Source organism: Emiliania huxleyi (assembly GCF_000372725.1).
Source record: "Emiliania huxleyi CCMP1516 unplaced genomic scaffold EMIHUscaffold_74, whole genome shotgun sequence".
Classification (NCBI taxonomy): Eukaryota; Haptophyta; order Isochrysidales; family Noelaerhabdaceae; genus Emiliania; species Emiliania huxleyi.
This window is the reverse complement of record NW_005196456.1, coordinates 430,278-455,030: the sequence shown is the minus strand read 5'-3', so window position 1 is coordinate 455,030 and position 24,753 is coordinate 430,278. Positions and strand designations below refer to the sequence as shown.

At 66.2% G+C, this 24,753-nt stretch overlaps 3 protein-coding genes across 3 annotated transcripts in view; 2 read left to right on the top strand and 1 right to left on the bottom strand.

Annotated features, from left to right (window-relative positions):
• Positions 1-1,160: 1,160 nt before the first annotated feature.
• Positions 1,161-2,605, top strand: EMIHUDRAFT_453141 (hypothetical protein; the record flags this gene model as incomplete). The annotated part of the gene is made up of 3 exons (XM_005760790.1): positions 1,161-1,815; positions 2,156-2,223; positions 2,509-2,605. The coding sequence occupies exons 1-3, from the start codon at positions 1,225-1,227 to the stop codon at positions 2,603-2,605; spliced, it is 756 nt and encodes a 251-aa protein (XP_005760847.1). The 5' UTR covers positions 1,161-1,224.
• A 1,169-nt stretch (positions 2,606-3,774) lies between these two features.
• On the bottom strand, positions 3,775-4,704 carry EMIHUDRAFT_217596 (hypothetical protein; the record flags this gene model as incomplete). Its single annotated transcript, XM_005760789.1, has 2 exons — positions 3,775-4,001; positions 4,092-4,704. The coding sequence occupies 2 exons, from the start codon at positions 4,702-4,704 to the stop codon at positions 3,775-3,777; spliced, it is 840 nt and encodes a 279-aa protein (XP_005760846.1).
• Positions 4,705-10,324: 5,620 nt separating this feature from the next.
• Positions 10,325-24,753, top strand: part of EMIHUDRAFT_40745 (hypothetical protein) — a gene marked incomplete at both ends in the record, with an annotated part of 30,841 nt that continues 16,412 nt past the window's right edge. Inside the window, one exon of the mRNA XM_005760788.1 lies at positions 10,325-10,576. Coding sequence (XP_005760845.1) covers positions 10,325-10,576 — 252 coding nt within the window. The remainder of the gene's footprint in view (positions 10,577-24,753) is intronic.

Below are 24,753 nucleotides of genomic sequence, written 5' to 3'. Positions count from 1 at the left end.
CGGGTCTCCGCGGGCGGACCGGGCGATGTCGACGTGGCCCTTCCAGCACGCCATGCACAGCGGCGTGGCGCCGTCCTCCGCGGCTTGGCTGACCACCGCGCCCGCCTCGAGAAGCAGCCGGGCGATCTCGAGGTGGCCCATCTGGCACGCGATGTACAGCGGGGCGACGCCTCTGGTGCTAGCTTGGCCGACCGCCGCGCTGGCCTCGAGAAGCAGTCGAACGATCTCGACGTGGCCCCGAGCGCACGCGATGTACAGCGGCGTGGCGCCGTCCTCTGCGGCTTGGTTGACTGCCGCGCTGGCCTCGAGGAGCAGCCGGGCGCACTCGAGGTGGCCATACTGGCACGCGACGAACAGCGGAGTGAAGCCATCCTTATCGGCTTGGTCGACCGCCGCGCCTTCCTTGAGGAGCAGCCGGGCGCACTCGAGCTGTCCCTCCTGGCACGCCATGAGCAGCGGCGTGGAGCCATCGTTCATGGCTTGATCGACCGCCGCGTTGGCCTTGAGGAGCAGCCGGGCGCACTCGAGGTGGCCCTTCTCGCACGCAAGGAGGAGAGCGGAGGCGGCTTCGCCGTCCGCCGCCCCGACGCTCGCGCCGGCTTCGAGCAGCAGCCGCACCGCCTCGGCTTGCCCGTGGCAAGCGGCCCAGGTGAGCAGCGTGTCCTGCGTGTCGGTGTCGAGCCGCGCGTTGAGCCTCCCGCGCGTCCGCCGGCAGGAGAGCAGGGCCAGCAGCGAGCCCAGCTCGCCCACTGCCAGATCGGGCAGCAGAGTTGGGCTCGCTGCGCCGCTCATGCCGCCAGAAAGAAGAAAACCACATCCGTCCCCAGTTTTTTTTCAGGTGGGGGCCCTGTCCTCGTCCCATCCCTCGTTTGGCGTGTCTGTGTTCTTTCTTTATTTCTTTCTTTTTATGCGTTATGTGGTCTGCATCGTCCCCCCTACCGCCTGGCGTCCAGTCATGGTCATGTGTCTTAAACTCTCTCGGACGGCCTACATGTACATGTAACACGACGGTTGCTGCACGCGCTCGTGTGGTGGGGTGGGGGGTGGGGGGGTATGGTCCTGCTGGCCAGAGGCGACGTCCTGTGCGGGTGGGGGGGTATGGTCGCGGCGCCAGGGCCGCGAACCATACCCTACCCCCCAGAAACCTCGAATCCTGCTCTTGTCGAGCCTGTTTGCTGGAGCTCCCCTCGCCAGCTCCGGCTACTCCGCTTCTGGGTCGACTCGATGATACCAGGCCGGCAGTTCTGCTCCGCCGCCGTCCTACGAGCGGCGCGAGCATCGCCGGCATCGCCCTGTCGTGGCAGCTCCTTTGCCGCACTCGGCGTTCCGTCGGTCCTCGCCTCACGGCTGGCGGCACTCGGTATGCGGAGGCCGACGCCGGTGCAGGATGCTGCCATGTCGCTGCTGATGAAGCGGCCGGGTGCCTCGCCGCTCGCGGAGCCTCCCAAGTCTGCGGTCCTCCGCTGGCACACCGGGAGTGGCAAGACGCTCGCCTACCTGCTGCCGCTGCTGGCGCGCGTCGACCCGCGAGAGCGCGCTGTGCAGTGCGTCATCGTGGTGCCGTCGCGCGAGCTCTGCTTGCAGACGCTGCGGCTGCTCAAGGCGGTGAGCGGTCACGGGCGGGCCAACAAGAAGGGCAACGCCCTCCGCGTCTCCTCTGCGATGGGGCGCGTCAACACGCGCATGGAGTCTGAGCTGCGCTGTCAGCCTCCGCACGTCCTCGTCGGCACGCCGCAGCCGCTCGGAGTCCTGCTTCACTCGCGCGTCCTCCCGCTCGCCAGCAACGCCGCCGCGCGCGTCCTCGTCCTCGACGAGGTGGACGCTCTCTCCGAGCCTCACCGTGCGCCGCACGTGCACCGCATCCTCTCCGCACCCGCACCCTTCTGGACAGCGCCGCAAGCCGCCGCCGCCGCCGCCGCGCCCTCCAGCCGGCACACCGCGGCGGCGATGGGCGGCGGCGGCGAGGCGCGCCCACGGTCGGCGCCGGAGGCGTGGCGGGCCGGCTCCGTCTGGCTCGTCTCTGCCGGCGCTGACAGGGCCGCGTGCGGAGAGATGCTGCGGCGCGCGGGCCACCCTCCCCTGGCGCCGCTCGCTCTCCTCCGCCGGCCCGCCTCCCCTTGAGCCGTCTGCGAACCTTGCCGGAACTTCCGCGTAGGCGCCGCTCCTCTCGTCCGACGGCCCGCTCCCTCCCTCGCTGCGGCACGTGCTGCTGCCGCCGGGCGGGTTCGGCGTGGGCGGCGGCGGCGGCGGAGGCGAGGGCGGGGAGGGCGGAGGCGAGGGCGGCGGGGACCTCTCCCGGCTGCGGCGCGTGTTGCGGCGGATCCTCTCGGAGGGAGCTGACTCGCTGGCGGGGGCAGAGGCGGCGGAGGGAGCAGAGGCGGCGGGAGCAGCAGAGGCGGCGGGTGCAGCAGAGGCGGCGGGTGCAGCAGAGGCGGCGGGTGCAGCAGAGGCGGCGGAGGGAGCAGAGGCGGCGGGTGCAGCAGAGGGAGCCGAGGCGGGTGCGGCGAGGGCTGCGGCGGTCGTCTTCGTCGAGAGCGGCGCTGGCGCTGAGCGAGTCGCTTTTGTTATTAAGTCCTTACTTCATCTTTGGTCCTACACCGAATAGGCGCCGGCGCCGAGCGAGTCGTCGCGCTGATGGGAGGCGCACGGCGGCGCAGCGCGCCTCTGTCACCCTCACGCACCTCCCACACTCTCCCACACTCTCCCACACTCTCCCAAATCTCCCACACTCTCCCACCAGAAGAGAGCTATACCTCGGAAAGAAGAAAAGCTGCGGGCAGGCGCGCGGCGCGGCGCGGCCGCCATCCACTCGCACGACAGCGAGAGCGCGAGCGGGCGGCGGGCGCGGCGCGGCGCGGTGCGGGGGCTAGCGGGGGGGAGGGTGCGTGTGTTGGCGGCGACAGAGATGCTGGCGCGAGGCATCGACTTGCCCGGCGCCCGCGTCTCCCGCCTTGAGCCAGCCGCGCTGCGATCTCGCCCTCGACCTCGGCGGCATCATCAGCCCGTAGGCGCGACACACGTGGTCAACGCGTCTCTCCCCGCCGACTTCGCCGCCTACCTCCACCGCGCCGGCCGGGTGGGGCGGGTGGGCGGCTCGCCGGGCGTGCTCGCCTAGAGGGGGAGAGCTCTGTGCATGTGCTCCGATGATCACTCGAGAGGACGCGTACTCAGCTGTATTCAGCCGGTATTGCAGCGTACGCACCGTACTCGTAGCCCGTGTGTTCTTGCGATGCTCGAGACCAGAACACACAACACTAGGCGTGGTCGTCTCGCTGCCGGCTGACGAGTCCGAGGCGGAGCGCTACCGCGATTTCGGCCGGGAGCTCGGCTTCCGATTCCTCGAGCCGGGCGGCGGGGCGGACGCGGCGGCGAGGACTGAGGGGGAGGCGCTGGCAGGGCACTAGAAGTGCGTGGGTGGGTGGTGGGTGTGTGTGGGGGGGGGGGGGGGGCAATGGAGCTGATCCCCCGATATCACGATATCAAAGCCAAAGCTAAGGCTTTTTCCCTTTCCAGCGCGGCGGGGCGGCTCGGTGCCTCGCGCGTCGCGGAGTCGCGGTCTAGTGTCTAGTCTCTAGACTCTAGGCGTTTGTACGAACGTATTGACAATTTTTAATTTTACGGTTTCTCAAGTTCAACGTTCAAGAGTTTGGACTTTGGAATAAAAAAGTCAACGGCGACGAAGAGCAAGAGGGAGATCTGCCATGTGCAACGCTGTCTCGGTTGTGACTGCTATGGCGCGACCACATGGACCACGTCGGCACAGCCTACCTACTGCTAGACGTAGTTGTGCGGGCAAGCGGCTCGCTCGGCCAAGGCCGTGTCGACAACCTCGTTATACCTTGGCCTGTCCCGGTTCAGCCAAAACCCTGCCGACTGCCGATTGAAAACACTTTCAAACATTGTGCTCTCCCTGTTGCTCATCTTCCGCTCGATAGATTCCTGTGATTGAGCTTTGTAATGATGCAAGCGCACGGCGGGAGCTTTGTAATGATGCATCTTGCCTGCGCAAGCTAGCGAGGGCGGTGGCTTCGTCCGGCACTGTGCCCCGCTTGGACAGACGCACCCTTCTCTCCTCTGGTTGTAGGTCTCACCGTGCATCACGGATCGGTGCACCTCGATGCGTCTCGTATATCGCGTGCGCTGGACACACTTCCCATTGGTCTCAAAGTCCTTGGCTCGGCGAACGAGGTCCCGTGCAATACATGCGGGCTGCACCGTGCGGTTGCTGGAGCCAAAGATAAGCCAGGGGATGCAGACTTGCCGTACGCTGGGAAGGGACGAGGCGAGAAAGGATGCGAGCGTTTGCCGCACGCCAAACGCGTACTCGTCTAGGTCGACTGGCATTATCCACTCCGACGCCACGTGGGGGAGGACCGTATTGTAAGCCGCCACCTGAATACTGCCGCACGTTGCCGGCTCGACACCGGTGGTGCTCTGGTTATCGCTCGGACAGGAGTACCGTCCTTCAGCCTTGGCAGTCGCCAGGTCACGTGCCGTGAACGGCCATGAGTGGATAATGACGTCGGGCGTTCTTAGCACGTTGAGGCAGCCGCGTCGGGTCCAATCAGTTGAGTTGTTGTCAATAATGTGGAAGGTCGTGACTCCCTGCGCTCGGTAGTGCGCCAGCCAAGAAGGAAAGCTCTGACACTCGTCACGAGCGATGGCCATGACTGCCAGTGTTGATGGGCCCAACCGCATGTCCATGGCGTGCGTGACGGCCTCGGCTGTCTTTGGCGTCCGCCGGGTAGGGATGGTGCCCCAGTTAGCACAGCATGCCGCCCCACACGTGGAAATGGCACAGCGCGATGCATTCTGGCATTGCAACGAGCATGCGGCGCCGCGGAGCAGATCGCCTCGGGTGTAGTTGCTGCTGCCCCGCAGGATGCAAGCCACGTCCGCTCGTGATTCGCAGACCCGACCCGTGCGCAAAATAGCGGGCATGCAGCACTGGGGTGCCCCGCCAGGGCGACTGGAGCAGCCGCGTCCGCCGCACAGCCCGCAAGTAGCGTTGCAGCAGACCCGGCTGCTTGGGTGCAGGACGCCGGCCGAGCAGTCGTCGAAGGAGGAGGCCGTGTGCGCCACGGGCCTGATGGTGAGGTTGAGACGGTGGGAGATGACCAGGCGGTGCGCCTCGGCCGAAGGCGAGAAGGACGAAAACATCTCGGGCGCGGGTCGAGGCTGGGGAGCTCGGTACGTGCGAGTTGGCGCGAGTTGGCGCCGATGCGTTGTTGGGCCGCCTCACTGTCACGCGCAAGTTTGGCTGGCCTCTCTCGAGGTCTCGACGACGTCGGCCGCGCTCCCGGCGACCGCGCCGCCCGCAAGGTCGATGCCCGCGCCGCCCTCGAGCACCCGCCGGAAGTACTCGTAGAGGCCGAAGAAGACGGCGACGAACCTGGTTTGTGGAGCTCCCGCAGATTACCTAGAGAGCACGGCATTCGGGGCCATGATGTCGGTTCCCCACCGGATTTTATCTAGCACCTTCGCTCGCGCCGCCTCGCCGCGCCGCTCGAGAATGCTCGCAGCTGCCGACCCGATCTGCTGACGGGCGCCGGCATCTGGCTCGCACGATCTGCGCCCTCCACCGTAATTCGTATGCAGCATAGGCACCGGGTCTGGCAGCACCGGCTCAACGCCGCGCCCCGCGGTCGGTGCAAGCGGAGGGCACTCGAAGTGTTTAGGTGGTGACTATAGAAGTGTGGGAGAGAGAGATTTTGTTTGAAGTGTGGTGAACGCCGTTGGTGTGTGTGTGTGTGTGTGTGTGTGTGTGTGTGTGTGTGTGTGTGTGTGTGTGTGTGTGTGTGTGTGTGTGTGTGTGTGTGTGTGTGTGTGTGTGAGAGAGAGAGAGAGAGAGAGAGAGAGAGAGAGAGAGAGAGAGAGAGAGAGAGAGAGAGAGAGAGAGAGAGAGAGATTAGGAATACCAAACAACTCTAACACTCACACGTCATTTGGGGCCTGCCCTGTTCACGCGCGCGCGAGACGTGCAGACAGGGTTGCCAGGTGAGAGCGAATGACGCGGTTCAGGCCTCGCACAACAGAGAGAGAGATGCGCTCTGCATGGTGGGACATAAAAGAGAGCGAGTACTTGGGCGAGTAGGCCGTGCGGTCAACGCTGCCGCGCGCGACTTTGCGCGCGAGGCGGCGCAGCTTGAGAACGGCGGTGGGCGAGAAGCCGCCGCCGAACGTCTCGTGGAGCAGCAGGTTGAAGTTGTTGCGCTTGACAAAGATCGCGTCGTGGTAGAAACCGCGATGCGCGCCTTGACGTAGCCGTGGCCGGTCTTGTGGGAGAAGGGTTGGCCGGGCTGCCCGCGCGCCTTGCAACCCATATTTAGGCGGCGGGCCTTCTCTTCGGTGTTGCCGAAGGCGTAGGAGTGGCCAACGGAGGCGGGCGTGCCGCCACTCGAGGCGTTGCCAACGCCCGTCGAGGAGGTCTTGAGGAGGGGCGTCCAGAGCTTGATTTCGTGTGTGTGTGTGAGAGAGAGAGATTTTTAGCAATACCAAACAACTCTAACACTCACACGTCATTTGGGGCCTGTTCACGCGCGCGCAAAACATTTGTTGTGTGTGTGTGTGTGTGTGTGTGTGTGTGTGTGTGTGTGTGTGTGTGTGTGTGTGTGTGTGTGTGTGTGTGTGTGTGTGTGTGTGTGTGTGTGTGTGTGTGTGTGTGTGTGTGTGTGTGTGTGTGTGTGTGTGTGCTCGGGCCCGGGGATATGTGTCTATGTGAACACAAAGGATTCGCTGTATCTACTCGATTGCTCCGCTTACACTTACCTGTGAAGTGTGAACAGCGGATTTTGAGTCAGCGTTCTCCTTGAACGATATCGTTTCGAAACACCGCTCTGACAGCGCTCACAGCTGCGCCAAAATATGGTTCTCCAGCGCTTCCTCGACCTCGTTTTCCTCGGCCTCGCACATCTCGTCTGTCCTGCCGCGGCCGCGAGGGCCGTGTACGTCTCGAAAATAGGCTCCTGCCGCACGCTTGGCGGCAACCAGGGCTCATTCGACGAGCACTGGCAGCTCACGGGAAGCGACTGCGCTTCGCTCTGCACGCTGGCTGGCGAAGTCTGCGTCGCGTACGAGCACGGCTCCTTCAAGACGTACACGCGGTGCAAGCTGCACAAGGTGCCGATCACGCACACCCTCCCCCTCCCCGGAGCGAGCTGCCACGTCAAGGACATGCCAAAGCTGCGCGACGCCTTTCAAATCCCCTCCGACCCACCCTCGCCGAGACGCCTCGCGCCGCCAGCTTCGCCACTGCCGGCGCCGCCTCCGCTGCCGGCGCCGCCTCCGCCCGCCGTCAAGCTGCGGAGCTGCCCCACCGCAGCCGCGGTGAGCGGTGGAGACTGTAGTCGGTAGCCGGAGGGTAGGGTAGCAGCCTTACGCACGCCGTTAGCATCTCGTCCTAGCACGGACGACGATAGACGATAGTTCAGCGGCGTCGAGCTGAACGCTAATCGGGTGATAGAGCTCGACTCATGAACTGATCACTGCGACAATGCTAACAGACGGACGGCGTCGAGCTGCGCGGCTGCGACCTCCGAGGCATGCATTGGGTCGGCCGCCCCTCCCGCCTTGATCACTGACCGAAGCAGTCCTCATTAGTCAGGCGTGCATTGGGTCGGCCGCTCCCTCCGGCGGGCGGACCTCCGGGGTGCGGACTTCTCGGGGGCAACTCTCGACGAGGCGGAGATCGCACAGAGATTGGCCGAGATGGGACGGCCTCCAGATGGCCTCCGAGATGGCCTCCGAGATGACCCGAGATTGCTCGAGGTGTCAGGGCGGCTGAACACAGCCGTCATTAAATCTGGCGCACGTCCGCCGAATGAATAGTACCACAGTGAACGCCAGGCGGCGCTGTACACGGCCCTCCTCGAGCGGGTCGCCGCCTCGATGGCATCCTTCCGCGCAGCGTCGCTCGAGTTCTCCGACTTTCGACACTCGAAGCTCCTCGGTTTTGCCTCGACTGCAACGCGCCCCCCCGCGCCGACACTGCCACGGTGGCGCGCTCATTCTCGCCGTGTGTGTGACTCACCAGGCTGCGACTTTGGCGACGCGCGGCTCACCAGCGCAGCCTTCGACGGCGCGGAGCTCTACTTTGCGAGCTTCGCGGGCGCGCGGCTTCCGTCGAGCACGATGGCGAGGGCGCAGCTGCAGGACGCCGCGCCAGAGGGGGGGGGGGTATGAACTGCTGATTGACATATCTGAGCTATACTGCGCGGCTTTCATCGACGGGCGGTGGACGGCAGGACGCGGTGTTCGACGGCGCCAACCTCAACGTGGCGGACCTGCGAGGGTCGGACTGCACGCACGCCTAGATGCGACTCGCGTGTGCACATTGGCTCGTGTGACTGAGGAGGCGCATCAGTTAGGCATTCGTCAGTGGTCAGTCGCAGAGAGAGAGTCGTGGCGGACCTGTGGCGCGGTTCAAAGACGCGCTCGTCCGCACTCGACTCACCGCGAGATCCGCCGAGATTGACCCGTGACAGGCACGCGCGGCTCGTTTGTCCGCGCAACCTTCAACCACGCCAACCTCGCCGGAGCAAACTTCGCAAAGGTGGAGCTGACACCCTCTTAATTGAGCCTTGACCTCTACTTAATCGAACTCACTCATTGAGGCTGCTCCCGCGGCTATCTACTTCTGGCAAAGGCGGACCTCACCGGCGCCTCCTCGACACTATGACCTTTCCGCGAGCCCTCGACGAACCTTCCGAGAGCCGTCCGGGAGCCCTCTGTTCCTAGGGGCGTCCTTCCGCGACGCCAACCTCACTCGCTGCAACTTTTCCGGCGCCGACCGCCACTTGCAAACCATCCGCCGAACCGATTAGCCCAACGATTCGCGGGGAATCGCCAGCACACACCTCAGACTAGCTGATTTCGCGGGTCTCGGTGGCGTGTCTCTTCCGAAGGGCCTTCTGGGAGCAAACTCCGAGCCTTCTTGACAGGCGCCACCGGCTATGCCCTGGCGGACTTTTCGGGCGCGGCGGGGTGCCACGTCGGCTGGCGGACGGACCCCCCGATCGGGCGAGAGTGGCTCATCCATGCGACTTGTGGTGGATCTCAGGTACGACCCGCTGGGAAGGGAGCCGGAGGTGGTCTGGATGCGAGCCGGCTGCGGCGAGGTGTAGCCGAGATGTGTAGCCGAGGTGCAGCCGAGGTGCAGCCGAGGTGCAGCCGAGGTGCAGCCGAGGTGCAGCCGAGGTGCAGCCGAGGTGCAGCCGAAAAGGGGTGGGCGGCGGGGCGGCGGTATGGCTCCGTGCGAGACGCGATGAACAGCTCATTCGCATGCCTTGATGTGGCCTCCCCGCTCCTCAGGCGCTTCCGTGCGGTCTGGGACAGACTTGTTTGGCGGCGAGTTCGCGTCCTGCGACTTGCGCGGCGTCAGCTTCGAGGGCGAGAGATGTAGCCGAGAGATCGCCGAGATCAGATGAGAGAGACACACGAGCCGAGAGAGACACACCGGGATTCGTCCGAGACAGGCAAGCTGCTCGAGCGAGCTGTCTTTGACGGCGCGGACTTGACGGCGGCGACGGTGAGCGGGACGAAGGCGGAGTGCGCTAGATGCGGCCACTCACGCCGGACTGGGCTAACACACACCCTCGAGCCTGTCTCCTTGCTCACTAGACTACACAAGCACGACCCTCGAGCCGATCGCACTCCAACGAGCATCGCCCACAGCAGACACGCACTCGGCGGCTGTGTGTGCTCCTTGTGTGTGTGTGTGTGTGTGTGTGTGTGTGTGTGTGTGTGTGTGTGTGTGTGTGTGTGTGTGTGTGTGTGTGTGTGTGTGTGTGTGTGTGTGTGTGTGTGTGTGTGTGTGTGTGTGTGTGTGTGTGTGTGTGTGTGTGTGTGTGTGTGTGTGTGTGTGTGTGTGTGAAGAGGCCCCCGGCCTTGGTATGGGAGCCGGTCGCCATAGACCTACCGCCCCCTTAGGCTGGGTACGCTTCCTTTGCAGCCGCCGATGCGCCAACGCTCAAGGGCGTCAGAGCGATGCTCGTCGGGGCAAACTTCAAGGGCCGCACACCCGCCCGAAGGGAGGGGGCGGTCCTTCCACAGCCGCGGGCACCGGCTGTGTTCACAGCGACAGCCGTGGGTTAGGCGCCAACCTGAAGCGGTCTGACTTCTCTGGCTCCGAGCTGACGGATGTCTCCTTCGAGGCCGCCAGGCTGCACGAACACCGACCCCGCTCCGCACACGAGAGTGTGTGGGCAGCCTGCCCTTGAACCTCCCCGTCCCCGCCGCTGTGGCGTATAGGCTGCCCGCGACGCTGGTTCACCGATCCGAGCGTGTGAACAGAGTGCCCCTCACCGGGGCGTGGCTGTGGCGTAGGCTGCACGACGCGACGCTGGACGACGCCGTCATGTCCAAGGCGAAGCTCTCCGGCGCCGTCCTCTCGGACGCCAGCCTCAAGCGCGTCAACTGCGGCCAGTGCAAGCTCGACCGGGCGGATCTGACGCGCGCTGTCCTCGAGTTCTCCGACTTCACGGGCGCGAACCTGGCGGGCGCGAGCTTCATCAAGGCCAACCTGCTCGGCGTCTCCTTCAAGGACGCCACCGTGAGCGGGGCGGACTTCCGCGGCGCCGTTCTCGACAGCGTCGACTTCACGGGCGCCGTCGGGGTAGCGGACGCGCGATTCGACCAAGCGAGCTCGCCGCTCGGTAGGAGATGATGCTGGTGTGTGTGCTTGGCGAGCTTGCTTTTTGTTTGGCTATACGTGTTAGTTATTTCATCTTGTAGAGCGGTAGTACACAGCAGCCACTACCAAATTCCGCCGGGCAGACAGCAAGATGTCGTTTGACGACTCACGCCGCATGCACCTCCTGCTTGCACAGGCGGCATTCCACACGTACGACGACGACGCCAAGTTCGACGAGGCGCAAGACACCAAGTTCCGGCCACCTGACACCAAGTTCCGGCCACCTGATGACCCCGTGTCGCTCGAAGACGAGTTCACGCTCGCAAACCGCCGAATTCTCGTCCGTGTGTACATGACGCGGTCCGGTGACCCGAAGTGGTCCGCCGGACCAAACCAGACGTTCATCGTTGCCGTGCGTGGCTCCGCTCTTCCTGCAAACTGGCTTGTCAACTTCGACGCCGCGCAGGTGACGACGGACATTTTACTTGCCGATCCGCGTAAAGGCGCGACGGTGCACCGCGGCTGCCTGGATGGAGGCTGCGTGTGAAATAGCAAGGGCTCTCCAGGAGCGGGTGCCTTCACTTCTGCACGGCGCACGCAGCGTCTTCTTTGTCGGGCATTCGCTCGGCGGAGCCGTAGCCCTGCTACTCGCCACGATTTGGGCCAATGACAGCGATGGCTCGCGGCGCTCAGTCGACGCATACGCAGTCACGTTCGCGGCTCCGAAGCCGGGCAATGTGGCATTTGCCAAGCACTGCCGCGACCTCCTCGGCAAGCGAGTTGTGAGCTACATTTGCGGCCTAGATGCGGTACCCAACCTTCCGCCGCAGCCGCTTGGGTACGAGCACGCCGTGACGCCTATCGTCCTCGACGCCGACCTTGGGTACAAGTACCTCGGGTCGACGTGGCCGCTGATCCGTAAAGCTGCGGACTACCTCGAGGTAGTCATGACCAGCGCCTCGCCCATCAGGTCGGCGTCTGAGCTCCTGAGCCGACTTAGCAGGGACGGCCTGCATGCCCACTCTGTCGATCACTACTGGTTCCTCCTCTACAAGTTTGATTGGCGCAAGGGCTGCGAGATCCACGATGAGGTGACCTCGGCGGTGGAGGCGCTGATCTTCCTTGCGGAGCTAGCACAGGTATATTACAGCCTTTCGGACGCTGCACGCAACGCGCTTTGGCATGGCATGCTCTTCGGCAGCGTCCAGGGAGGGCGTGCCATCGGCATCGGCACGCAGGCAGGGCATGCCGTAAATTTGGCAGCAGCATCCGCCGAAGCGAGCTCAGACGCGTCCAGCGGCGTTGCCCCGGTGGCGGCTGGGGCTAGCCGTCTCGCTTTGATCGGGCGGGTAGCGGGGGGCCTTGGCGTTGCAACCGGGGCCCTTCAGCTCGGCCTCGCACTGCATGAGCTGTATCGCGGCAACCCAACAGCGGAGAACTGCGACGCCCTCATCAGCAGGCTACAGCAGATCAAAGCGGTCTACGATGCGGAGGAAACGTGCAAAGCGCAGGCGACTGTTGTCCGCAGCATCAACTGCTGCATTGCAAAGACCGAGGAGCTCAAATCCTCGAACCAGCTGCACCACGCTCTGACGCACACTTCTCACGGCACTGCAGGTGGAGTCAGCATCGCAAGCGGCGTCTGTATGCTTGCGGCCCCGTCGACGCTAGACTGCCATTGTTGGGATGGCGCTCGCCGGTGGAGCGGCATCGGCTGCGACGGTTGCCCCTGGTCCGAAGCTACAAGTTCCGCTCGGATGTTATCGGTATAACCGATGAGCTCATTGCCGCGCAGACAGAGTATGCAAGCAGCACCGGCCGTTTGACTGACGGATTGATGGGAACGCCCGGTCGCTTTGCCTTCGAAGGAACCGGCTGGTGCCAAATCGTCATGACCGTCCGCTACAACAGCTTCAGCGGCGATGAGTGCGCGATCGACTCGTGTGACGCGTGTGACTCGTGGTACGAGGGCGAGGTGAGGGTCGAGCCCGGTGCAACCAATATCCGGGTCGCGATGTGTACCAAGTCAACCGAGGTGTGGAGGGCATGCCGTGGGTGTACGACGAGGCAGGATCCTGTGCACAGGAGGTCTTTCACTTCTTCGAAGGCGACGGCGTCAAGCACCGTTTCAAGATTGGCGGCACGTCATTGCATGCTTACGTCTATGAAGATGGAGTATTCTGAGCCAGATCTGGTCCATCTCATAGCCTCATGCTCCATTTCATACACACCCGAGTAGCGAGCGGGGGGTGGGGTCTCGTCCGGAAGCGCCCGATGTTTATTTCCCCCCTGTTCTTTTTGTTTTATTCATATTAAAGGGAAAGAGAGAGAGAGTATGATTGCTTGGTCAGCTGTCACTTGCATGCATGCAGCCCCGCCGGCCCCGCCCGCGCCGGCCGGCGCCGCCGTGCAACAAACAAACACTTCTCTCACACACACTTTGCGTGGAAGACACGGCACTCACTGGGTTGGGTTTTTAGGCATGTCTTTTGTGCCTCGAACCCGTGAGCTTCCCTGTGCGCGGACACAGTCTGCCTCCTCCCGGCCACGTATCCAGAGAGAGAGATTTTTTTGTTTGAGCTTAGCCTTCGATGTTATGAAAACAAACGCAAGGCGGACATGGCATATCGCTCTCGGGCCCACAGACATCCCGCACACCCGCCGCCCCCGCGCGCGCCCCACCCCGGCCGGGAGAGAGGGGAGTGACAGTTTGGGACGGCGACAGACGAGATACCTCGCACTCCATGTGCGAGAACGCAGGGTAAATGTAAGCCGGATGGCTCACAGGCCACCTCTTGCGCCCCGAGCTGACCATCTACCGCACTGAACACTTCCGCCCCCTCGCTCCCAACCCACCCACCTCGCTCGCCTCGGGCCGCGCCACGCGATCTCGGGCGATCTCGCGCTATCTCGGGCGATCTCGGGGCCGCGCCGCGCGATCTCGGGCGATCTCGCGCTATCTCGGAGCTCCACGCCACGCCCCCTCCTTTTTTGTTTGAGCTTAGCCTTCGATGTTAGGAAACTTTTTGTTTGAGCTTAGCCTTCGATGTTATGAAACTTTTTGTTTTGTCGTACCCGCAAGCGAGACAGACATAAACGGGCAACCCGCCGTTTCGGCTACCCGTCGCTGCAGGACTGCGGGCGCACGCCCGCCCGCGCCCCTGCGCCAGCAGTCATGGGCAACTCGAATGCCACTCTCGCCATCGGCCTCGACGCCCCGGCCGTCTACGCAGGCGGAGTCGTGAGCGGGAGAGTCTACCTGGTTGTCCACTCGCCGTGCGACGCCTCCTCAATCTCGCTCGTCATTGAGGGAGAGGAGCACGCGTACACTCGCTGGGAGGAGACAGAGACCCGCAACGGCAAGACTAAGCGGCATCGCCGCGATGCGCACGCATCACGGTCGCTGCTCAAGCTGCAGACGGCGATTGCCACCTTTAGCGCGCCGCAAATCATGCCTGGGCGCTATGAATTCCCCTTCACAGCCGAGCTGCCGCTCGGCCTTCCTAGCTCCCTCTTTGCGCAGGGCGGGGAGGGAGAGTGCAGGATCGCATACAGCGTGCGCGCAACCCTGCAGCGGTCGGGGTGGACCCTCATGCAGGGCACTGTGGCAGCGAAAGCGCCGCTTCACGTTGCGGCGGCGCCACTGCAGTTGCCGGCGCAGCCCTTCTTTGCGAGGCCGGACACGGAGACGGTTGCCTTTTGCTGCTGCATCGGCCAGGGCCGCATCACGCTCGGCGCACGGGTAGAGGACACCGTCGTTGGGCGGGGCGATCAACTCCTCGTCGGCGCGGTCGTGCAAAATGAGTCGCATGTCGAGCCGAGGCGGCTCTACGTCCAAGTTAAAGAGTCGGTGTCTTGGGAGGCGGGAGGGCACTCGTCGAGCGACTCGCGCGTGGTGGCTTATACTGAGTACGACCCGCATGAGGTCAAGGGCCTGCGTGCGAGGTCGCGAGACAGCGTTGCGATGATCACCGCCGAGCCTGTGCGCCGCTCAGTGCTCGAGGGCATGCACGAGTCGCTACTCGGCGGGGGCGCCCAGCGCACGCTCACTTGCCACAGCCAGGCACGCGACACTTATATTGGAGCCGTGCTCGCCGTCCGGCACGAGATGACGATCCGGGTCGAGACGCCCTGCTGCGTCACAGACCCGGAGATCAAAGTGCCCGTTCGCGTCGCAGAGCGAGCAGCGCCGCTTGGTGAGCCGGTGTCATCGGTGGACGCCGTGCCGGTGGTGGCAATGCCAATCGCGGCTCCTCTCGACGGAGAGGAGATGCAGACGCAGCAAGCGCTCGACGCAAAGCCGCCGGACTGGAACAGCACCGTGGTGGTCGCCACGGTCGTCGGCGTGCCAATGGGCGAGGCGGTCGTGGGCGGCCTGCCGGGCGAGGCTGTCGCCGCCGAAGCCGTGCCGGTTTCCCCGGAGGGCGCGATCGGGCAGACGGTCGTCAGCGCCGAGGCCCAGGCCGAGGGGACTCTGCCGGCGCTGCTCGAGCAGATGAGCCGCACGTACGACGACCCTCGCCTGCTGCAGGAGCTGATGCCGGCGCCAGCTTGGGCGGACCTCTTTGCGTCGCTCAACGCCCCATCCTTTGCTGAAATCGTGGCTCAAACAACCCTGCCGCTATCCAGGGCCCAGGTGGCGGAGCTGCTCGGCCGTCAGCTATCAGACGGGGTGAGCGTCGACCACATCGTCGAGAGCTGTATCCGGCAACGGGGCGAGAGCGGATCCATCTCCGCCGCTATCGTCCAGCGACTCGCGCCACTCTGCGTGAATCTGGATCAGCATGGCAGGGAGGAGATCGAGGCGACCCTGAGCGACTGGGAGCGCGTCCTGGCACGGTCAGCGCTGGACGAGGCGACCTCGATGCAATCGCACATGTCTACGGCTGGCTAAGGTAAGGCAAGGCAGGGTAAACTTCTCCAGCCCACACACCAAGAGGTGGTGCTGGGAGCGGCCGCACATTGCTCGGTACCCCCCCTGCACATCTAAAGCCATCCCTGCTGCTAGGGGGGGGGTCTGACCCCCCCAGCAGCAGAGCGCTGCTGCTGGGGGGGGGGTCCCGACCCCCCCAGCAGCAGAGCGCTGCTGCTGGGGGGGGGGTCGGCCATGGCTTTAGATGTGCAGGGGGGGTACCGACGGAGCAGTGTGCGGCCGCTCTGGATATGGTGCTTCAACCTTCATGGTGGGCGGCAACGCGGCAAGGCGCGGCGCTCCGGCGGGGCAATGAATCATATCAAAGTAATAGACCGATCAATACACGTCTGAGTACAAGATGAGAAGTAATAGAGGGAAACCTACAACAAAGGTAGACCCAACAGCTGTCAGTGGCTGCTCTCGAAGTCTAACCGCAGTGACACCCTCAGCCTCGGACTCACCCAAGCCGCTCCCGCTCCCGCTCCCTGTCAGCGCGGGTTCGGAAGCGGCCACGGAATGGTTGCGGCGACGGCGCCCGCCGCGCTGGCGCTTGCCGGGTGGGCAGGACCTGCCGCAGCACCTCGCTTGGAAGCGAGCGGGAGGTTGCGATCTGCCCTGCGACGTCCCGGAAGAGGCTCAGCTCCGGCGGAGGCGGCACACTGCCCTCGCCGCCTCGGGCCCAGCACTCGAAGCCTCGGTCAGCGCTCGACTTCTCCGCCTCCATCGCCCCGCCGCCTCCGACTTCCGCCTTCGCTGCCTCAAGAGACGCCTCGGCCGCCGATTCCGCCGCCGCCTCGGCCGCCGCCACCTCGGCCGCCGCCGCCCCAGCCGCCGCCCCGGCCGCCGCCACCTCGGCCGCCGCCTCGGCCGCCGCCGCCCCGGGCGCCTCCGTCGTCGGTTCCGTCTCGGCCGGCATGACTCGCTCAGGCGCGCTGGCCGGCCTCTGGCCGTTGGGCGTGCCGCCGCGGCTTGCGGCCCGCGGCCCTCCCGACCACCCGAACCGACCTCCCCAATACCCGGGCAGCTCCCCGCGCTGCGCGTGCGGGGGGGGGGGGAGGCACTCGCCTGCAGTGTCAAGAGGCCGAGTCGAGACACCAGGGTCAGCGGGGCACGGTGCGGTGTGGTGCACTCTCAGCATCGTACGGCTGCGCACACAGCTGAGTACAGCTGAGAGCATAGCGGAGTACGGCGAAGTACCGCTGAGCGTGAGTTTAGCTGACTACGCGTCGAGTGCCACTTGGAATACACGGAGGCCCGCATCATGCCCGCATCTAGAGGCACGTGCCGCCGCGGCTGAGGGGCATGCTGCGCGCGAGAGAGGCATGCTGCGCCTCCTCCGCATCGCGCTTGCTCGGCGGCGGCTCGCGGCCTCTGGAGCGGTGCGCTGCGTCGTCCGTCGCGCCGTCTGCAGCGCCGTCGCAACCGGAGCCGCGCCATCCTCCGGCGGGGCTGGCTCCGCGGCGGCGGCCGGCGGCGACTCGCGTGGAGGAGACGTGCGTGGCGGCGGGAGAGCGTGCGTGGTAGTCAGTGGAGCGAGAGAGGACCCTCGAGCCAACCTGGCTCCAGTCGACCGCCGCAGCCGGCGGCGGCGCCATCGACCGTCGCTTGAGGTACGGCCGCCGCGTGCCGCTCGGGGGGCGGCCGGCGGCGAGGGCGGAGGAGACGGAGGCCCGTCCTTCCGGCGAGGAGGGGGCTGTCTGCGGCCGGCTTGGCGGTGGCGAGGCTGCAGCCCGGCCTGAGCCGTGCGGTGGCCGCCTGACAAGACAAGACGAGACCACCACTCGGTGCTGATGAGCGTGCTTACTAGGCCTGGGCGGCGCATTGGGAGGTGCGACCGTCACCGTGTCGAGGTATATCTCGGCTAGACCTCGGCTAGACCTCGGCTAGAATCTCGGCTAGAATCTCGGCTAGATCTCGGCTAGATCTCGCCGCATCCGAGGTGCGACCGTCACCGCTCCGTCGCCCTCCCTGCCTCCTGCGGGCACGCTGCCCTCCCGAAAGGCCGCCGGGGGCGGCGGGGCCGGCGGGGGCGGCGGGGGTGGCGGGCTCGGAGGTGTCTCGGAGGTGTCTCGGAAGTGGCGCGACGGCAGAGATGCGGCGCGAGGCGAGGCGGGGCGCGCCGCGCTGCAGCCCACCCCGCCGCCACCGCCCACCCCGCCGCCACCGCCCACCCTTCCGCCACCACCCACCCTGCCGCCCGGACTGCCGCCCAACCTGCTCTTGCGTGGCGGCGCAGAAGTGTCGCTCCTCGCGTCGCTGCGGCGGCGGCCGCCTCCGCCTCCGCCTCCGCCTCCGCCCCCGCCTCCGCCTCCGCCTCCGCCTCCGCCTCCGCCCCCGCCTCCGCCTCCGCCCCCGCCCCCGCCCCCGCCCCCGCCTCCGCCCGCCCGACGCGACGGGGCCGGCGAGCGGCGGACGAGAGCGAGAAGGTCTGCTGCCTGCCTGCGGAGCTGGGCGCGCAGGGCGGGTGCGATGCGAGCCTCAAAGTCTCCCGCCTCCGCTGCGCTCGACGAGAGGAGCATCGCGGCAACGTCTCTCTGCTGCGCGACGAGCGAGCGGGCCGGGCGGGAGTGCAGGACGAGCCGGACATGCAGGCCCCGCGCCCCGCCTTGCAGCCGTGTTGCCGCCGCTGCCGCCGCCGGGTCGGCGGCCACTGCCGGCGGCGGAGGCGGAGGAGGCAGAGGCGGCGGAGGTGGCGACGGCGGCGGCGGCGGCGGCGACTGCAGCGGTGGGTGTTGCTGTGGCGGCGGAACCGGTGTCTCGGCAGCGGTCGCCGCCGCGTCGCTCGAAGAGCTCTGGAGCTTCCGCTGATGCCGTGCTCTGTGTGAGGACGACGGGTCATTAGCGCCTGCCGCGGAATTCGCGGCTCGTGCCGTTCGCGGAGGGTCGGATCGCAGCCTCCGACTCACCTCGACGGCCACGGCGCGCAGCGCCTGCGCCTCCTCTTCCCGCAACGCAGCCCTGCGAGCCTCCAGCCGCAGGCTGGCCGCGGCGATGGAGGCACGGAGGGCAGACGATGCGCGTGCCGCCTCCGCCGCCTCCTCGTCGTCATGGGCGGCCAGGAAGGCCTCGAACATCTTACAGCCGGTCGGGGAACCAGGGAGCACACCGGGCTCGAGGAGCTCAGAACGGCCTTCGCGCCACATGAATTCAGGCGTCCCAGTTCTTTTTCTAGCACGCGCCAGTTCGCACCTGTGTCGAGCCTGTGTGCTGTGAGAGAGAGTTGTTTTATTTAAATTCTTTTTCTTTCGGATCTTTTTTTGTCGCCAAGGAAGGGCACCAACACGGACCGGACGGTGTACGGGGCGGCGTCGGCGAGCGCCTCCTCCTTCGTCGTCCACTACACGCAGGCACGCAGCAGATCTCCAAGGCGGCGGTGGCGGGCGACGCCGAAAACATCAACAAGCAGGCGCGAAAGGAGCGTACCGACTGGATCAACAAGCAAAAGAACAAGCAAGCGACAAACGGCTTCTTGGGGGGGTGCCCGCGCCGCCTAGCTCTGCAGACGGGCCCCTCCACCCTTCATATAATCATTAGTCCCCACATTCGCAATCGTGGGATCGCTTGTCATGCGGCAAAGAAAGAAAGAAAAAAAGAAAACAGACAACGCAAGGGAGGGATGGGAGGACGGCACGCCGCCACCACACAGGTCATGCGGCAGAGGTGTTTAGCGTGGATATTAAAATTCTTTTTTGCACAACACTGGGTACGGGACTGGGGAAAAAATTCTTTTTTGTCCGGGTCGACTCGACTGGAAGGCGCTCTGCTCGCCGTGCACGGCTCAGCGAGTCCCTCTCTTTGTGTTGGTATTATTTCTCGCTCCCATATGGTCGCCTGGTCCGCCGGTCCGATGGACCTCTCTGTCGTCCTGCCCGTCTCGTACGCCCTCGCGAGGCCGCTGCTGAGGACCGCCGTCACCGCCGACCCCTCGGCGCTCCCGGCCGGGTTGTGCGCCGCGGTCGCGCTGCGCCGGTTCGAGCAGTCGGCGCAGCAGTCGCTCGAGAGTGCGGCAGCGCCGCAGGACGGCGGCTCATCGAGCACGGCGTACCTGCGGCACGCCGTCGCCTGCACGCTCCAGCTCCTCTCAGCGACCGCCCTGTGGGTGGTCGCCGAGTGGCTCACGGCCGCTGCGGCGCCGTCGGTGGCGGCGTGGTGGGCGGAGGCGACGCTGCAGTCGTGCGTCGGCATGGCCGGCGCCACGCTCACCGCGCTCGCGTACGCGCTGCCGAGCGACGGTGGCGGTCCCGGCCGGCTCCTCGCGCGGCTGCGGTCTGCGGTGGAGGCGGGACGGCTGGCGCGGCGGCAGGCAGTCGCGCGGGCGGCGGAGAGGAAGGAGAAGCGGGACAAGGCGCAGAGCGTCGTCTCGTTCTGGAAGGGGCGCGGCAGCGGCAGCAACGGGTCCGCCGTCGCCGAAGACTCTGGCCGAGACGCCGCCGAAGCGGGCTCCCCCTTCTCCCCGCTCTCGCGCACCCGCTCCGCCGTGTCGCCTCCGCTCTGGTCGCCTCCGCTGCTGCTCGACGGCGGCGGCGGCGACGGCGAGGCGCCCTCGCTCCGCACCCAGCCTTCACCGCCGACTCGAGATTGATCACTCGAGATTGAGATCACTCGAGATTGAGTCAGGCGGTCGTCTACAACGAGCGGTTTGGCTTCCGGCGCCGCTTCCTGCTGCCGGTCGCCACGCCATCTCTCCCCATCTCTCCCCATCTCTCCCCATCTCTCCCCATCTCTCCCCATCTCTCCCCATCTCTCCCCATCTCTCCCCATCTCTCCCCATCTCTCCCCATCTCTCCCCATCTCTCCCCATCTCTCCCCATCTCTCCCCATCTCTCCCCACATCTCCCCACATCTCCCCTTCCTGCTGCCGGCCGCCACGGCCACCCAGCCGCCCCTCTCTCCGCTTTGGCGACAGCTGACCCGAGAGGCCCCCCTCGGGCGCAGGCGGTGCACTCTCTCCCCTTCAGCTTTGGTGACGCGATCGTCGCGAGCCTGGCCGAGGTGTGCAGCGGAGATCTGGGGAGATCTGGGGAGATAGGGAAAAAGGGAAAGATATCGTCGCGAGCTTGGCCGACCCTTCCCCGACCCTTCCCCGACCCTTCCCCGACCCTTCCCCGACCCTTCCCAGACCCTTCCCCGACCCTTCCCCGACCCTTCCCGGACCCTTCCCGCAGGCGACCGCGCCCCGCCCCTCGGAAGGGAGTGAGCACGGCGCGCAAGTGGCGGGCCGTCGGGTGTGGCAGCGCCTCTTCACACCTCCAGCTGTGAACAGGCGAGGTTGGAGGCGAGCCTCTGTCCGGCGCCTCCGCCGCCGCTCCTGTGCCTCCCACGAGGGAGGCCCTCGGCGCTGGGCTCGGCCGCTCTGGCCGCAGCCTGCTCTCGCCGCCGCGTGCGCCGCCCTCGGGTCTTCCGCTGCCGGGCAGCCAGCACACTGACGACATGACCATGGCCGCCCTCTCCGCCAAGAACGCCGAGCTGCGGCTGCTGATGCAGCGCAACGAGCGGCTCGTCTCCGGCTGCCGCGAGGTGACTCATCTCGTCGACGAGGTTGAGATCCAGCCGAGATCAGCCGAGATGCAGCCGAGATGCAGCCGAGATGCAGCCGAGATGCGGCCGAGGTGCAGCCGAGATCAGCCGAGATCAGCCGAGATTCAGCCGAGGTGCAGCCGAGGTGCAGCCGAGGTGCGGCCGAGGTGCAGCCGAGGTGCAGCCGACCCATTTCTCCCCCATATCTCCCCCATATCTCCCCCATATCTCCCCCATATCTCCCCCATGCCTCAGGCCGTGCGCCACCACGAGCTCATATCTCCCCATATCTCCCCATATCTCCCCCATATCTCCCCCGTGCCTCAGGCCGTGCGCCACCACGAGCTCCACCTGCAGACGAGGCCCGGCGGAGAGGCGAGGCGGGAGGAGGGGGGGGGGGGGGAGAGGAGACGAGAGGAGACGAGAGGAGACGAGAGGAGACGAGAGGAGACGAGAGGAGACGAGAGGAGACGAGAGGAGACGAGAGGAGACGAGAGGAGAGGAGAGGAGCAAGCCACCGCCACCCTCACTCCCCCTTCTCCCCGCCAACCTCCCTCCAACCTCCCTCTCCCGCGAGGTGTGTCGACGCTCGAGATCGCCCCGAGATCACCCGGGCTCGCCCCGAGATCACCCGAGATTGCCCCGAGATCAGGTGTCGACGCTCGAGGTTCGGGCGTGGGACTCGGCGCGGCGGGCGCAGGCCAAGCTGCGAGGGCTCTGCGAGCCCGAGGTCGGGGGAGGCGCAGACGCGGCGGCCTTCGAACTCGCGCCGCTGGCACACTCGCTGGGCGCGCCGCCGCCGTCGCCCGTCGCCGACCGCGAGGGGAACGGCGGGCTGCCCTCCGGCGCGGGCACGTGGACCAGCGCCACCGGCGCGAGCTCGGTGCGCAAGAAGCTCTACCGCGAGGCGGCGGGCGAGAGCTAGAGCGTAGAGCCGATCCGATTGTTGCGCACATCCCTGGCTTTTAACATATGTGTACGTATAGACTGAGTTTGCCCCGCTGGTTCTTGGTTGGGGCAGGCGTGCGGCCGGTGTCGGGAAAAAAAGAATGGCAGTTTTGCTCCAACTTGATTCAACCACATCGAGGCAGGGTTCAACCCAGGGGTCGTTTCACCCTGCTGGAGAGCCTGAGCGTGACTGCTGACTGATTGAGCATGTCAGGCACAGCTCAGGCCGTGTTTGATGCCTGCGGGCGACTCGAGTGGCCTCGAACAGCTCGTCGGCTTCGGAGCTCACGAGGCTGTGCGCGGGGCGCGCCGCTTCCACGATGGCGTGCGTCGCACTCCGCTCCTCGTGGCCTGCATCTATGGTCACACAAATTGCGTGCGCCTACTGCTTGCTGCCGGTGCGCCGATCAACGACGCCTCGGACGGCGCCTCGCCGCTGCTCGTCGCCGCTCAGGAGGGCCATGCGGCCTGCGTGCAGCTGCTCTGCAATGGCGGCGCTCTGCTGGGGCAGGCCATGGCCACGGGCGAGTTCCCGCTTCTGATTGCAGCAAGCCGGAACCACGAAGAGTGTGATCAGGCCCTCATTGACGCTGGCGCCGCCGTTGACCAGCAGATCCCCGGGGCAGGCGACACCGCTCTCTTCCTCGCGAGCCAGCAGGGGAATGCGGGCGTCGTGCGGCATCTCATCTCCGCGGGAGCCTCGGTCGGTCTTCCCATCGACGATGGTGGCACGCCACTCTTTGTCGCGAGCATGCTCGGTCGCACCGAGTGCGTGCGGCTCCTTCTCGAGGCGCAGGCCGCCAGCCCATCCACAGTGGTTCAACCCCGCTGTGCACTGCCGGCCAGCAAGGGCACAGCGCGTGCTTGCGGCTCCTGCTCGACGCCAACGCGGATGTCGAAGGCGGCGGTCCGGGCGACAGCGCGCTCTTCCAGGCCAGCCAAGAGGGCCACCACGAGTGCGTCGAGATGCTGATCGGAGCCGGCGCGGCGGTCGACATTGCCAGCTCAGACGGGACCAGCGCCCTCTTCATGGCTTGCCAGTCGGGGCACACGCGATCTGCCGAGCTCCTCCTCGAGGGCGGCGCATCGGCCAGCCTGGCAGGCCATGAAGATGGTAGCACGCCCCTCCACGCCGCAAGCGAGGGCGGCCACCTGCCCTGCGTGCTGCTGCTGCTCGCTGCAGGCGCCAACCCTCTGCAGCCGATGCGTGGGCCCGGGCGGTTGACGCCCCTCGCTTTCGCCGCCCGTTACGGCCACCCGCGTTGCGTTCTCGCGCTTCGAGAGGCTGCTACCAGAGCTGCGGCGGCGGCGCACATGGCTGCGACGAACTCGTAGAGCCCAAAGCAGACCTTGGTCTTGGTCCGCTGGTGCGGCATTGCCATTGGCACACAGGCTCCATCGGTCCATGTGACGCCAACCACCCGTATTTAGCATAAATATTGCAAGTCTGATCGGACACAGTAATCAGTATTTTTTACATGCAGGAAGAAACCGCGTGTCCCGTGTCGGTTGGTGTCCCAAACCAAATTATCCAAAAGCAAAACGCCTCGGGCGCGCGCCGGCGCACGCCGTCAGTACAGTAGGCACTGGGCGCACTCACACGCCTTGAGGCGGCGCGCCGTCATAAGCACCGGCAGAGAGGCGGGGAAGGGGTGCGCTGAGGCGCGCGCGAGTGACGCAATGGCCGACGCGGGCCGCTACCGCTGCCGCGAGGCGGCGAGGAAGGCGGCGAGGTCGGCGAGGCTCTCGGCCTGATCGCGGGAGGAGGCGGCGGGTGAGGCGCGAGGCGAGGCGCGCGAGGGGGGGGGGGGGGGGGGGGGGGGGTAGTGGCCTTCGCGCGTCCTGGTTCCCGAACGTCAGAAGGGGTGTCCGTTGCGATATCTCCGTCTGCATCTACGGTGTGGTGGAGGGGCGCTCGTGCCTGGTCGGGGAATGCGGCGCGCGAGCGCGTGCCGACGCTCTCCGCCCAGAGGAGCTTGCCGCGCTGCACCACAAACAGGCGCTCGGGGCGCGCCTGTCGGGACATGTCCCGGACATGTCTCGGACGTGTCTCAGACATGTCTCCCCGATCGCACCACAATCAGGCGCTTGACCGCGCCTCGTAGCGGCGCTCGAGCTCATCGCCGATGCCGTCGACGAGGAGGAGGGCCGCATCGATGCCGTGCGCAGCCGCGAGGGCCACCGCGGTGCCCACCCGCTCCGCTGCGCTCCGGGCGTACCTGGTCGCCTCAAAGCCTGGCGGCGCGTAGTGAGGCGCCCAGCCGTCGGAGGGGTGCGCCTCGGTGCAGTAGACGAGCCGCAGGTCTGCGGTGGCCGGGTGGGTGGAGGGTGGGCATGGAGGAGGGGAGGAGGCAGCCGCGTGGTAGCAGCGCTGGCGATGTGGGCGGAGGCCGAGGCACGGCGAGCTCAAGAGCTGGAGAGGATCTCGCCTGCGCCGGCTGCCTCTGCGATGGCTGCAACCGCTGGAATCGTCAGCACAAAGGGCGGTCAGGTCGCGCTGCCGAACGAGAGGATGGTCGGCCGCTCGGCGTGCAGCTCGGCCAGCAGCGTGGACGCGCTCCCGTCGAGCCTGTGGCACGCACCGTCAGGCGCGGGGCCTCCGACGGCGAGAGCGCTGCGGAAGTATGGCTGCAGCTGATACTTGAGGCCCTCGGCCGTCGTGGGGTGCGAGCTGTGCTGGGCCATTGAGTCTCTCGCCCACTCCCCTGGCGAGGTCCTCCCACGCCTCTCGGGGTTTTGTCTG